Raw genomic sequence first — 15576 nt, forward strand, 5'->3', positions numbered from 1 at the left:
TTATATCTTTTTTATTTAAAGTTTCAATTATTCATTATTTTATTTTATTATAATTTGATACATTTACATATTACTAGCAAAAAATTACGTGCGAGGCACGTATATTAAATTTTATGTTAGTTTTTTCTACGTTATTAAAAAGTGATACAATTAAAAATAAAATATATATATATATTATTAGTTATTAGGTTCAACATCATTACCCTGTGTTCATTTTTAAGAAAAAAATATATATTTATGAAATAATAATTTATTGCAACGGGTGTACAGGAAAAATTCGGAAAATATAGTATTTATTAGTAGAGTATTGACAATTTCAATAGTAAATTAACTAATTGTATACTTTTTTGTCTGCTAACATTAAGTATTTGATATTTGAGTGGTGAACTCTTATTTGTCCACTTTTCAAATTTTTCTAACACTCTCATTTTATTCTTCCAACTTTCTGTAGTTGGAGTGATGTCCTTAATTGTTGTATATAGTGTAGTCATTTATTGATCACCTGTTTTCAAATAAAACAATAGATATACAAAATAAAATATATAATTAAGCTCATATTAAAATCAATCTCACCTTTCAATATAGTGAAAGGATTTTAAATTGATTCATTCTAATAATTGTGACAGACCTAACGAATAATAATATTATGTTACCTAATAACAAAATAGGAATCTACCAAACAACATTATCAAAATTTATTCCAAGTATAATTATATAAATCTATTACTCATTGAAGTCTATTAGAAACTGTAAAAAGCTCACAATACAAAATTTCACATCAAAAATCTAAAAATGATCAACTATGTAGCAGCAATGATAATACAATAACCAAAATTGCCTAGTCATATACAGTCTTAATTAAAACTTAAAAGAGTGGCATTATTCATTCAAGTTTCGACTAAGTGTTTATGAGTTTGAGTTATAATATTGTGTCCTGTGTTTATGTCCAAATAATATTGTGTGTGTCTGGCTAATCTAGTGGAGAAGATTGAAGTTTTGATTCTCAATAAATAGAATGAATATAAGTGTATACTTTGTAGTAGGTCATTATTGTGTCATTTTTAAGTTAATGTGTCAACTTGAAAACAATTCATTTAATAAACGGAATAGAGGAGTCAATCTGAAAATATTTTTCTACCTTAATAAGTAGAGCTATAGAAAACAAACTTGGTAACTTTTTCAGTGTTAAAAAATTGTAAATGGTTATAAATTTAGAGTAAGTAACTTGTGTGTGGCAGCTGGTTAAAGAAGCCAAAATTGAGGTTATGTATATGCTGACAACTCAGGTTCACATTTCAAGTTTTGTAAGACTATACTCTCTTCCCTGGCCTATTAACAAAAATTTAACGTACACATAACACATGAATATGACTTTCTGCCCGAAACCAAGAGATGATTAGAAAGTAAAAGCACCGCTAGAACTTTCCTTTGTTTGAAGTAATAATATAATAACCAATATCTTTTATTACATATTAATAATTAATTCAAGATGAACTTTCAAAAGTATTTTTGAAACATCGTGGGATATATAAATGCAATACTTTTGTATAATAGCATGTAGCATGTTGTCTTCATTAGTATTTTTCAAATTTTAATATGAAAATTAAAATTATAAAATATAGCTTAAGAAATTATAACTAAGGTTATAAACTGGTAAACGTTATGTTGGAGGCTGGGATTTTTGCTCTAGAGAGAAAAATTTGTTAGATTAAATTTTGGTAGGATTATTTATCTAAAATTAATCAATTATAATTAACGTTTTCTAATCAGAATATTCTGTCAAGTATTAGAATATTCTGTTAATATTTTGACAGAAAAATAAATAATAATATTAAACCAAGAATTCTGTTACATAGCCACATTTTATATATAAAAAAAAAAGATAATATTTTTAAAAAAAGTCAGTCAATAATTTCTCATAAACCAAAATTCGTTTATATAGCCACATTTTATATATTCAGATTTAGATGTGAAGGCAAACAATTATAACCTGATCGAGCCAAAAAAACAAATAGAAAAATTATTTAGCAATATATATATATATATATATATATATATAATATAAAGCAAAAACCCAATTGTATTTTTTTAAATTTAATGAGATTTATTTTATTTATTTCATTATATAAAGTAACCCATGAATTTCTCATAAACTATATTATTTTTATTAATAAACCATTTTATTTTTAATATAAATAAAAAGTCATCCATGAATTTCTCATAAACCAAGAATTCTGTTATATAGGCACACTTAGGTAGAAAATAGATATAACAATCAATTTTATAGATTATAATAATTATTATTGATATTTATTTTAAAATCTATAGAATAATTGTTTTAATAATATTCTACATATATAACCATACATATTATTTAACGTAGTTAATTTTTTAATAATAATATGCTATATTAATTAATTTAAAAACATAGTCATACATATATAATGTGAAAATATATACATATTCTAAAATAATTCTTAAGATAATTTGAGAAAAAATAAAAATTATATATTTTTTGAAAAATATCTTAAGTATAGTTTACATTTAAATTTAATTTAATTTTTTATTATCATAATTTTTTAATTGAATTATTGTTTTAATATGAAAAATAAGAATTGATTATTATTGTTTCAAAAAATATCTTAGCAGTATATGTTTTGAATTTTCATAGCTTCACTAAATTCATGCTCAAACTTTCTTTTTTTTCATTTTGAATTTTGTTGCTAAACTTGAAAATAAGATTTGACTTAAATTGTATTGAGCTTTGTTGTCAAAATCTTCATAACTAAGTATAAATTTCAGAGGTTAAGGTAATTATTTTACCTTACTCAATGAGTAACTTAAAGTATAATAATTAGTTTAATAAGACAAAAGAAAGAATACCTATACTATTTGTACTCGCTCTTTACTCAGACATTAATCGTCTATCGACCTCAAGTACATTGTTGCAAGAAAGCCACTACCACACTATCACTGAGATTAGTCAAGTCAAATACAAATTCAATATGTAACGACAACAATTTATAATAATAATAAAAAAGAATGCACACTATTATATTTATGGGGAACAATAAAAGATTAATCAGTGAGAGTAAAATATATGTCATTATATAATATATATACTTGAGACATTTAAATTCAGTTAAAAGTATAAGATTAAAGAAAACAAACATCAGAATCTTAAATATCAGTTCAAATATTAATGAGATTGGTTTTATTATTATTTTATTATATATAAATAATATTTTATTATTTTATTAAATAAAAATAAAAAGTCACCCATAAATTTCTCATAAACCAAGAATTTTAGTTATATAGGCACACTTTATATAGAATAGATATACACACATTCATAAAATAATACTAGTTTTTTAATATAACTCATTACCATATTAGTAGCACAAATAATTTGAACAAATTTAAAAAAGTTTATTTTACATTATTTATTTAACTAAGAAAGTTTTATTTTTAAATTATATGATATTTGATACAATACTTTAATTTTTTAGTTTTCAAATAATTATAAAAAATTTTAAAACTTATTTTTTTAAAAAAAAAAAAAATGAAGTTCGGTTTGGTCGGTTTAAACCGACCAAACCGTGGATTAAAACGGTCGGTTTTTTTATACTTTTATAATGGTCGGTCGGTTTTTGGATTAGAACCATAGAAATCGAAAACTGAATTTTGAATTTTTTTTGTGTAAAAAACTGACCAAACCGACCGTTGCTCACCCCTACAATTTAGTTTAAAATAAAGAACACAATTCAAACTGCTAGTTCAAATCATATGAAACGACGTCGTCTCCACAGTCTTTTTTTTAGGAAGTTTAACTAATCCAGTTCGAACTTCGAAACATATGAAACGACGTCGTTTCCCATTGTCTCCCTTGACTCGTTAGAATCCGCGCCTAAAATGTTGTGAGTGTCAAACTAAATTTAGTATGGCGGCGTCACAGCCGCAATCAGACCGGTGGCAATGGGAAAACGCCACCGCCGGTGCCCTCGCCGGATTCGCCACAGTCGCTGCCATGCACCCTCTCGACGTTGTCCGTACAAGGTTTCAAGGTATCTCTCTCTCTCTCTGATTCTCCAGATTTAAAACAATTACCGAGAGAATTCGAAATCTGGGTGATTGTGTTTTTTAGGTTTTTGTATTTGAATTTACTTATTATAGATTTGGTTGGGCAGTTAACGATGGGAGAGTGTCCAATCTTCCAACTTACAAGAATACTGTTCATGCTGTTTTCACCATTACCCGCTTCGAGGCAAGTTTTGGTTTTTACTATGTTCTAGCTTGACAATTGATAAATCGGGAAGGTGGTGTATCTTATCTCAGTGTTGTTTTTTCATCTTTCAGGGGTTGAGGGGGCTCTACGCTGGCTTCTCTCCTGCAGTTATTGGCTCCACAATTTCGTGGGGTTTATATTTCTTCTTGTAAGTTCAAGTGTTCGTGATTTGATCTTTGATTTTTTCTGTTTTGGGATTTGTAATCATTATTTCGTTTGGGCTTTCGAGTTTCCTTTGGTTTAAATTCTATCTTCTTTTGTATGCTAAATTAAAAATGCAATCTTTTCATAAACAGATAGGAAAATTTGCGAATCTAACAATATGAAATTGTTATTTGCAAAATAACCATAGAATTTGAAATTTATGGTCGTAAGGACTATTTTTACAAAACACTCAAACCGATTATTTCGTGTATGTGTAGCTACGACAGAGCCAAACAAAGATATTCTAGAAACAGGGAAGGCAAACTAAGCCCGGGTCTTCATCTTGCTTCTGCTGGGGAAGCTGGAGGTTTGGTGAGTCTGAAAACTTATACTGATTAGTAGAATGGAGCAGCCAGAGTTATTTGGCCTTTGGCATTTTGGCAATTGTTTGAGTTCAATTTCTTTATAATTCAAGTATTATTCTGCATCACCAGTTGATTATTGTGACATCTGTTTTGGTAGGTTTGTTTGTGCACCAATCCCATTTGGCTCGTAAAAACAAGATTGCAGCTTCAAAATCCTCTTCATCAAACTCGACCATATTCGGGGATTTATGGTCTGCTTCACATCTTACATTAACTTGCTTGTAGTGTGCACTCATTCCTTTCCCAGTGAGTCATTAACTTTGGCTTTAGAAATAGCAGTCAAATTAAGCTCAATCATTTTTTGTTTTCTTTTTTGTGCACTAAAGCATTTCTGTTTTACTCTAATAAAATGTTTTTTCAACGGTTTATCCATTAATGACTTTTATTTTGATTGTGAATTGGCCTCCCCTTCCTGTAAAATAATAGTATTGTTGCTGGAGTTATTATTTTCTTAGATGACAATGTGTTTTTAAAATTGAAATGGCACAAAAGCATATCAAACATTACTGATTGACTTTTTATTTCCGTAGAAAGATTATTACAAATTTTAGTTCTTTCTACCACAGAACCGTTTACTTTTCTATGATGTTATCTCTCTAGATGTTTAGTTGATTATCAAGCTGTATTGTAAGCATTTTTCTACATGCCTTCGTGTTATTGGTTAGTCAAGTTTGAAAGCTTAAAAACATATAATCACGTGGAACACAGGCTCCACAACTTTAGTGCTTATTTTATGCATAATGCAATAGTTTGGTCTTTGCTCTGGGCATGAGAGCCCAACTTTTACTATGTCTTTTGATATTCCAGATGCCTTGAGAACCATAATGAGAGAGGAAGGATGGAGGGCTCTTTATAAGGGGATTGTTCCTGGGCTTTTTCTGGTATGTTGTTTGATGTATGCTTGCATATCCTTCCCATTGCTCATTTTTTCTGCTAACAGCACAAATGGATACCTACAATTTACAACTGATAAACATGTGTATAAAAGGATTACGGGACTCTAAGGTGGAGGTCAAGAACATTTTAGGGATGGTTTTCTGTTTGAGTATGCTAATTGAATATCTATGGGCTGTTCCAGCAGGTTTCTCATGGTGCTATACAATTTACAGCATATGAAGAACTTCGGAAAGTCATTGTTGACTTTAAGTCTAGAAAGAGCACAGAGAAGTTTGGAAGTTCTGATGCAGTTTTGGTAGGTCGCCACTTACTAAAAAGCCGTGTATAATTGTTTGATATTAGGCTCATATAACAATGTTTCTGCATGGTTGTGAGAAGCTTTTATACAGATTTATATGTGTATAATTAGGCTTTTAGTTCTTTTTCTGGGGGCGTGAATATTTTGTTGTTTTGAGTGCATTGTATTCATGAAGATGCTTGTAAAAGTACGTCTAGCTATTTACGCAGCTGTACCAACTGAAAGTGAGCATTTCTAGCATTTAGGACAACGGGTTCTATTTCATGACATGTAAACTATCTTATAGGTCCTTGAGTTAAGTTATAACATACATTTCATTGTCGAGCATTATTCATTTTTAGTTTTAATTATCAAAAGTTGGAGAGGGGAAATAAGATTCTACTTGAAAGAAATCTCTTTTCATTTACACTTTAAATAGTTCTCACAATCTAGACAATTTCTTTTGGCACAGAATTCAATTGATTATGCTGCTTTGGGTGCATCCTCCAAAATTGCAGCCATTCTTCTGTCATATCCATTTCAGGTCAGCATTTTATCTTATAAGGATGTTTGTATGGCTCGTATTTGTAATTGATCATTGATTCTTATGCTGTCTTGGTCTTTTTTCAGGTCATGCGCTCTCGGTTACAGGTATGTTGTTGAATTTCAAATGTTTGTATCAACTTATGATGCATTGATATATTTGAAGTGTGTTCCTCTCCATTGCAGCAACGACCTAGTAGTGAGGGAATTCCAAAATATGTGGATACTTGGCATGTCGTCAAGGAAACTGTGCGGTAAGAATGAAACAAAAACCTTGCTGTATGTTCTTCTATGATAGTCTGAAATTTACTTTTTTCTTCTACTTTGCTGTATGTTGGATTCAAAGAAACAAAACCCTTTATTGATTGAAAAAAAAAACAAAACTACTATTCTTTTGTTTCTTAAAAAACTCGGAAGCCTGCAAGGCCTGCTCTGGGTAAATAAGTTGTTAAGAAAAAAATGTTTCAGGTCCTTTCCACTGGAAAATGCATTTTGAATTTTACACTCCCCCGCCGCCCTTCTTTCTTTCCCCTCTTTGTTCAATACTGATTCAAACTTCTGTCTCGGGCTTGCAGGTTTGAGGGTGTTCGAGGTTTTTACAAGGGCATCACACCAAATCTTCTGAAAAATGTTCCTGCTGCTTCAATAACTTTTATTGTATACGAAAATGTCCTTAAACTGCTGAAGTTGGCAAGAACAGACTGAAATTATAAGTTAATGTTCTCTACATTCTTTTTCTTAGCTCTGCTTTGTAATTGATAAAGTTAAGAGTATTTGGATTTTTGCCCATGACACAAAATTTATAAGTTCAATTTTATTTTAATAAAGTTATTATCCATACAAAATTAAGAGTATTTGGATTTTTGCCCATGACACAAAATTTATCCTTTAACTAATTGCATTTTTATAGATGAGATGGCATTCCATATTGGTAGGTACAAATGTAGTATTATTTTTCATTCAATTAGCCAAACTAACAAACATGCTTGGCGCTGAGGCGCTGTCCATGAAGGAGGCTTTGAGTTGGATTAAGTCCTGTTGGGAAGATAGCAGGACTGTCCATGAAGGAGGCTTTGAGTTGGATTAAGTCCTGTTGGGAAGATAGCAGGACTGTTGAGGGTTTGTGTCCTACAGCGGTTTTATTGGAGTCAGATTGTCTTGTGTTGGTTAATGCTATTAATAGCAAGAGCCATATTCTGTCTCCTCTTGGTCTTATTGTTTCGGATTGTATTTCTCTTATACAATCCTTTTCTAGTTTTGATATTTCAGTTCAATTTGTTAAACGATCTGGGAACCAAGCGGCTAACTGGTTAGCTCGTTCTTCTGGTTCATGTCCTGATCGTATTTCCAGTAGGGGGTCTGTCCCTTCTGGTTTGGAAGCTATTTTGTTAGCTGATTTGCTTTAATGAAAGTTGCAATCTTTGTTTCAAAAAAAAAAAAACAAACATGCTTGGTAATGTCAAGCCCTCATTTAACATTTTGCTAATGTGAAAGTACTTAAAGAAAAGGAATGTTTTCTAAGCTAGACAAAGAAATTTGCTGTGCTTTCTCTTGCTGAATATAATGGTGACCATCTAGAATAACAACTTCTGTGTTTGGAACAAGACTCCTAAAAGCTTCTCCTTTCACATATTCCCTTGTGCCCCATACCATAGAATTTAAGTCTTATATGTGCCATATTTAAAATAATAACATAGTCTGTATTGACGAAATTGAAAAAAAAAATTACAATTTTACAAATATTAGGTGCTTATACTGCTAAAAAAATTATTAAATTTATGCCGTTTACAAACTCAAAATTTTAAATAACTATACTTAAAAAAATAGTTCTAAACTTGGCCTAGATACATAGAAAGCAAAGCAATTGTCTCCACTAGTGAAAGAGAGATTAATTAATGAGAGTGAGTTTGAATTCAATGTCAAGATGAGAAATTTTACATTATCTGATATGATGACTAGCTAGGAAAGACAAAGACACTATGATTTTATTTTATAAGAGGATTGCTTGCTAGCCAAACTCATTATCTTTTAAGGCATACTTTTTTTGTTGGAAAAATTTCACTTATCGTGTGATTTTAGAACAGAGAAAAAATATATATAAAATTGTTTCTTATGGTATGAAAATATTATGGTCATTAGTTTCAAAAAGTTTATTCATTGAAGATTTGTTGAGGTTTCTCTTGGTGAATAAAATGGTGGACCATGGCCATGCTCTATAATAAAGTCGAAATTCTAACGAACTTTCTCACCCAATTGTAATATAGTGTTCTTAACCTTCACTTGGGATCTCACTTTGTGATATTACACAAATTTCTTGAGACGAGTAAAATATGATGTTCAATTCGAAAGAATTACTTCACTAAACACCAATTAGTTTCAAGTTAAAACCCGTTCCTTAAAAAACTTCTTCTAGAACGTAGTCCTTTCGTACCATTGAATCTCAAAATCAAATCTTTGTTGGAAAACTAATTTTTAATCCGTACAAAAAGCAATAAATATAAGTGCTGAAAATATGAGTGTCACTCCCTTAGAAAGTAAAGTTCATGAACACCAGTTTTTAGCATTGCAAACTAGAGATATTTCAAAGTACATCAAAATATGATAATGATACAACATAATTAAATTCTTGCTTAACTTAACCAACTGAATGTTTTTGAAGGAAAGAAAGTATCTCCTTGTTGACTTGTTGAGGTTTCTCTTGCTGAATAAAATGGTGCCCATCTTCTATAATAACCACTTCAATATCTGGAACATAACTCTTAAAAGCTTCTCCTAGAACATATTCCTTAGTACGATAACTCTCAAAACCAATATCTTTGTCACCAGCTATGAACTTTGTTGGAACTCTGATTATTGATCCTTGCCATGGTGCAAGAAGCTCCCAATTCCTGTTTTTTTGATCATTTTTACATAACGAAATCAATAGCTTTGTCGACTATGTTCACTCACTCAATAATTGATTAGCTCTTTCTTCTTTAACCAATAATATTCAGATATGTAAGTACTAAGTACTAGATTCAAAACAGGTCTCCTGACTATTTTAGAAAATTCCGAATAATTTACTGTTTCAAAAATAAAATTTAAATATTTTATTACTTATATTTTCTCTTAAGAACAATAAGTAATTATTTAAATTTATTTCAACATTCTAAATTATTCGAAATTTTTTGAAAACTTAGTCTTGAAAAATTACAACAAAGAAAAATGATTAGCTTTTTCAAAATTGATTAGCTTTTTCAATGATAAAGTTTCAACCTTTATCAACTAAAAAGTCTAATTTCTTAAAAAAGTTCAAAACTTTGATATATAGATAAGGCATACTTACAAATCCATGGCACGGTAGTAGTTAAGAGGACCAGTAAAACCAGACTCCTCAAACTTCTCAGCAAAGACCTGAAGATCCTCTTCGGTTATCCATGGCGGCAAAGACCAAGGTGTCCTCAAATAATCAATTATCTCAGTATCTGGAGGAGCTACAAAATCATCTTCTGTTATTGTAAAGAATTTCTTCATCACTGTCAAGTAATCATACCTTGCAAAGGCTCTTTCTGCTCTCCCTGGTTCCTAGTAACTCAAAACTCAAAATTCAGTAACAGAGAGTTTCATAGTCCAACCAACTAACCAACTACCTAACTACCAATCCAAGAAAGTCAACTTTTTGAAAAAGAAAAAGGGTACCTGAAACTGAATAATATGACAGCCATCTCCAATAGATTTTCTAAGTAATTCAGTATCTTTGATTGTTGAAGATCTTGGTCGATATGGAATACTTAAAGCTACAAAACCCATTACTCTATCAGGCCTAAAAAGACTCACATGCCACCCTGCATAAGCTCCCCAATCTATTCCAACTAAATATGCCTTTAAGAAGAAAATAAAAATCAAAGCTTTATAATCAGATAAGAAGAAACACATCAAAAAGATCAGATTTTTATAATGTGTTGTGTATTGTTTAAGAACCTTTTCTTGGTGAAAATGGTCCATGAGGCCTATGATGTCACCAGCTAAATGAAAAGTTGTGTATGAAGATGGGGTGAGAGGAGAGTCAGAGTCTCCATAGCCTCTCATGTCTGGTGCCACTACATGGTAACCATGGTTAGCCAAGAAGTTGATCTGATGGCGCCAACTGTACCAGTTTTCTGGGAAGCCATGAAGAAGGATAACAAGGGGACCTGTTCCTTGCTCTGCTACATGTATCCATATCCCATTGCTCTTGATTCTTTGGTGATTTACCTCATTCATGTTCCTCCTTGAACTTAGAGAGAGAGAGAGAGAGAGAGAGAGAGAGATTGTTTAATGGTCTGCTATTTTAAATTCTGTAATGGTGAATTGAATGTTGCATAATAAAAAATTAAGAGGTTGTTGGATTAGATGAGTTAGAGGGCTAGAAGAGTCATGTTGAGAACTTTGACATCATAGTTGAGTGTTTGACTCGCTTTCTTTTCTTGGCAATTTTCAGTCTCATAGAATAAACTCATGTTCAATGTTTTCTCTTTACTTAAATTCAACAATTGTATAAATATTTTAAATTTTTAACCCATTCACCAACTTCTTTAACCGGGTAATATGTTATATTGGCTGACAAACACAATATACTCATTTGTTTTCATTCCTTTGATTAATAGTAAATACCAAATAAACTTTTGAATCCCATATATTACTCTTATACTTTCAAAGAACACATGTATTGGCAAAGAAGGTAAGGTAGTGAGTGAATTCCGGCATTATTCAATGCCCCGGCCTGGGGCGAAGACCCGGATAGCGACCCGTAGAGCTCCATTTTGCCATCCGAATTTTATAATTTCACTCCATTTTTTCAATTGCAAATGGTACAAAAGTTCAAGTTGTGTAGAACTAGAAAATGGAGCAGGGTTTCAAAATAAGCAGCCTGCATATAAGTACTAAAAGCTTTTGTGTTTTTTTCTTAAACACAAATTTAACAGCAACAAAATAAATGGTAACCACAATAAAAAGAGAAACAACACATGAAATGAGGAATCCATTTGCTACCCATTAAGACCACAAAACATAGCAACATACTTACCAAAGAGATGGTTAACCATCTACAAGTACTACAATAGAAAACAAGGATCATGGAATGTAATTTATGAGCTTATATGGCAAGTATCTCTCACCTAGAATTCATCCTTAAAAAAACAAAAGAGCTTGAAGCACAAATTCTTGTTCCTCTTCCTTTACATGTTACCAGGCAGAGATTGCCAATTTACACAAGTCATTGCGAATTCGGGACTTAAGCCCAGCTGTTCAGAATGATAATAATATATTTTTTTTCTTTTACTTTTGCTTGTGTTCACATTCCTTCAGAAAAAGAAAAGCAAACTACCCTATATAACTTGTTGAACAATGTCAAGTCTATCATACTTTATCATCATGAAACCACCACCTCGTCTCTTTCGGTGATCGTCCATTTCTACAGTTCTTTACATAGCGGTCGTTATCTTCAGGGCGTTGCTGCAAGCATAATGTCGAAATAGTCAGAAAGATTAGAACATACATTACCCTGTTACACTCTACCCGATGAGAAACTCGCTTGTTAAAGAAAAGACATTAGAGACATGCCCACCGTTAGGCCAAAAATTATGTCATCGCTTATGCCAAAAACACACCGAAACTTAATTGAAATGAAATGCATACCTTTGCAGTTGAGCTTGACAGCATTGAGAGAATGCTAATACAGATGGAACTAACAGTCATGGCTGGTGACCATGAATCATACAGAATATCTACAAATTTCCAAAATGTACATAAATAAAATCAATAGCTGAATTCAGGTAAAACATATGACAGAAGCAAGGAGAAAAGTTGGGTTAGAAGAGTTTCAATTCAACTTCATTGAAAGGTCCCAACTCAAAAAGTTCCTTATTGAACTGAAAGAGAAAATATTTCATACAATTTTTATATCTAGCTAGCCAATTATAAGACCCAGTGTGGCCAGAATTGCCAACTACAAATCAAGGTTCCCAGCCTAAGACTCAAAAAATATTTCACCCACAAAATAAATCTGTCAGTGCAGCTAAGATCAAAAGAAGCACGGAAAACATTCTATTTGGTGCAGCAATGTACAAACAATACAATCATTAAAACCAAACCACTAGAAAATATAGGGAAAACTGTGATTTCATGATGAATATGAAAACCAAACTGAGAACAAGACAAGTACTTTTGAACAAATGAATGAATGTAAACAATGCAGAAGAAAAGCAACTTTCAACTATGTGACTACATATAAAGCAAAATGGTACACAGATAATTTAACTAAAAGAAAAGACAATAAATGAATAATTTCAGTAACTAGAAGAGAAGCTGAAATAAATTTACCCAAACAAATATGACCATTGCTGTATATATGAGGATGAAGGGGAGCCGGATGCAAAAAAATAACCTGTTCACCCCAACAACAGAAATAAAACAAAGACAACATTCACCAACAACATATGCATAGATAGAAACAAAAGAATGATCTAATTCTACCCAATAGGTACAAATTGCCAAAAGATCAAAGACAGTGACAAACCTGAGGGGCTTCCATTGGATAATGCTCAGGAAAATCAACTTGAAGCTGGTAAGTCTCATTTGAATAAAGGGTTCCTGGAGCTCCATTGACTTCAATCACCCACCTTTTGATCAAAGAGAAGACACACCAACCCAATAGAAATACATGATCAGAAAAGCAATCAAAAACAAAAACTCAAACCCCACAAAAGATAATTTGGTTGAACAAAAAATAGTGAAAAGAAACTGAACAAATAACACCACTAGCATAACAAGTTTCCATTAAATCGAATTGATAAAAATATTTGAAGAGAAAGGCAAAAAACACACCTTAAAGTGTAAAGATTTAAATTTTTTTGCTTCTTTTTACCAAAGGGAAAGGGTAAAAGCACAAAGCCCTAAAGAGAAAAAGAAAAAATAAACCTTTGAAGATTATCGGTGACTTTATGTTTGAAACCAGCGGGAGGATTGACCTGCCACTCCAACAACTCCTTCTGGAGCCGACTGCATGCAATCTTACTCAAAGCCTTGATTCAACAAAAACCCATATCGTAAATCAAACAAAAACATCATAGAAAGCATCACAAAAATCAATTAGAAAAAGATGAGATTTTTATTGGAGCGTTTGTAAATAGATGAAGTAAGAAAAGGAGCAACCTTTCGAGAAGTGGCAGAGGAGCTTGTCATGGTTTTTTCTGTAGAAAAGCACGGTGGTGAGGTGTTTGAGAAGGGGGAGAGAGAAGAATTGAGAAACCTGATTGAGGAGGTGTTGACGAAAGGGACAAAGGGGACCAGGAAGCCACGGTTTCATAACCCATCACCATATCTATTCCTTTTTCCTTTTTTATAATTTTATTTCTTTTTTTTTTTTAATTATTATTATTTAATTAATTAATATTAATTATTGCGTTGCCAATGTGGCCTTTCTTTCTGTCAAGGCAATAGCCCATCAAATAACGACGTCGTTTCGATATAATAAGGAATGGAAAGTATAAGGTATGTTTGGAAATTGAATTTTAGTGAATAAAGAAAATTTGCAGAAAAAATGTGGAGAACAAAAAGAAAAATTAATTTTTCAAATTTGAAATGGAAAATTATATTGAATTTTCTTTACATATCACATATGATTATTTATTTTTTTTATTTTCCAATTTTTTCTTGTATTTTTTTTTATTTTTTTTTCTTTCCTTACCAAAACTTAACTTCTCATCACAACCAAAAAGAATGTTGAAATATTTATGCAGAAACTATAAATTTAATGGTAATTTTTCAATCATTCAAACAGAAATATTAGCATTACTTGTAGAGTCTAGCTGTTTAGAGTTGGTTTTTGCTTTTCCAAAGCAATCCTCTTTTGTAATAAGTTAGGCTCTAGATAATATTGCTAGTTTACTTACTAGTTTTTCAGAGACATTTTTAGTTCATGTTCATTGTACAACCAATAAAATTAGAGAAATTTGAGAAAATATGCTTACATTTGGCAAAAAATAATAATCTAAACTAAAATTAAATTACTATTGACAATATAGGTTTATTATTCATATCTCTCCAAATTATCCCTCTTATATCAAAAACCTCACACACTCTCTCTTTCTTCTATAACATAATTCTAAGCACCTATTGGACCACCATCTAGGATTGTACATAAAATTTTGTAAACTGCTCAACTTGAACAACTCACCCAAATCAGACCGAGATAACCCGACGAAAAATATAAACCGAAAAACTCGACAAAAATATAACCCGCCCAATCTTTATATTGGACGATTGAAAATAATATCAACCTGCCCAATCAACCCAAACTAACCTGACTAACCCGATTAAGAGGAGTTTTTTTGTATATATTTTTTATATATTTATATATATCATATAATTTACATGACTATTTAAAAAATATGAAGTTGAATTTAATATGATTTTTTTTATGGTGGTTGATTTGAACTTTGAATTCGATCCATATATATTTGTCTTATTATTACAATTAACTATAATATAACAATTGAATGTAAAAATTAAAAAATTTAAAAAAAAAAATATTAGTAGTCGATTTGGACGGGTTAACCCGACTAAAACGACTAATTTTATTGGGCGGGTTACTATTTTCTTTTTTTTTTATTGGGTGGGTTGCACTTAGATGTTTGTAACCCAATCTTTATATTGAGTTGAATAAAATGTAGCATAAGCTGACCAAATCGACCGACGTCTTACTTTAAAGTAAGAGGTCATGGGATCAATTTCCCAACCTCTACTTTTTAATTTTTTTAAAAAAATATTTAATGTGTAGTTATAAGGGATTGAACTTTTGACCTCTTAAAGTCTTTTAAAATTTTACCATTACACTAAGCACTAGAACTGTCATTTTTATAATAGTTAAACTATATATATAAGGACCCCAAAATTTGATTTCGCCTTAGGCCCCATATACCTTAGGACCGGCCCTGCTACCACCATCGGACCACTATCAGACCATATCGTGTCTTTATCAACCATCG

At 31.1% G+C, this 15576-nt stretch overlaps 3 protein-coding genes across 4 annotated transcripts; 1 reads left to right on the top strand and 2 right to left on the bottom strand.

Annotated features, from left to right (window-relative positions):
- Positions 1 to 3809: 3809 nt before the first annotated feature.
- On the top strand, positions 3810 to 7434 carry LOC115712150 (folate transporter 1, chloroplastic). 2 transcript variants are annotated; one of them, XM_030640393.2, is made up of 11 exons: positions 3810 to 4064; positions 4188 to 4264; positions 4357 to 4433; positions 4708 to 4801; positions 4952 to 5045; positions 5662 to 5735; positions 5933 to 6046; positions 6501 to 6572; positions 6659 to 6679; positions 6758 to 6825; positions 7147 to 7434. In XM_030640393.2, exons 1-11 carry the CDS (start codon positions 3941 to 3943, stop codon positions 7274 to 7276), a joined length of 945 nt encoding a protein of 314 aa, XP_030496253.2. In that variant the 5' UTR covers positions 3810 to 3940; the 3' UTR covers positions 7277 to 7434. The 2 variants fall into 2 exon arrangements, with proteins under 2 accessions (XP_030496253.2, XP_030496254.2); XM_030640394.2 differs by having other exon boundaries at positions 3813 to 4064; positions 5936 to 6046.
- A 1635-nt stretch (positions 7435 to 9069) lies between these two features.
- On the bottom strand, positions 9070 to 11060 carry LOC115714283 (uncharacterized). Its single transcript, XM_030642927.2, has 4 exons — positions 10532 to 11060; positions 10250 to 10432; positions 9897 to 10135; positions 9070 to 9459 (listed from the first exon to the last, which is right to left on the bottom strand). Exons 1-4 carry the CDS (start codon positions 10811 to 10813, stop codon positions 9207 to 9209), a joined length of 957 nt encoding a protein of 318 aa, XP_030498787.2. The 5' UTR covers positions 10814 to 11060; the 3' UTR covers positions 9070 to 9206.
- A 502-nt stretch (positions 11061 to 11562) lies between these two features.
- On the bottom strand, positions 11563 to 13907 carry LOC115714654 (probable ubiquitin-conjugating enzyme E2 16). Its single transcript, XM_030643404.2, has 6 exons — positions 13742 to 13907; positions 13508 to 13611; positions 13107 to 13209; positions 12911 to 12974; positions 12227 to 12315; positions 11563 to 12043 (listed from the first exon to the last, which is right to left on the bottom strand). The coding sequence occupies exons 1-6, from the start codon at positions 13769 to 13771 to the stop codon at positions 11948 to 11950; spliced, it is 486 nt and encodes a 161-aa protein (XP_030499264.2). The 5' UTR covers positions 13772 to 13907; the 3' UTR covers positions 11563 to 11947.
- Between the last annotated feature and the right edge of the window lie 1669 nt (positions 13908 to 15576).

The sequence above is a fragment of the Cannabis sativa genome, chromosome 4, assembly GCF_029168945.1.
Source record: "Cannabis sativa cultivar Pink pepper isolate KNU-18-1 chromosome 4, ASM2916894v1, whole genome shotgun sequence".
Classification (NCBI taxonomy): domain Eukaryota; kingdom Viridiplantae; phylum Streptophyta; class Magnoliopsida; order Rosales; family Cannabaceae; genus Cannabis; species Cannabis sativa.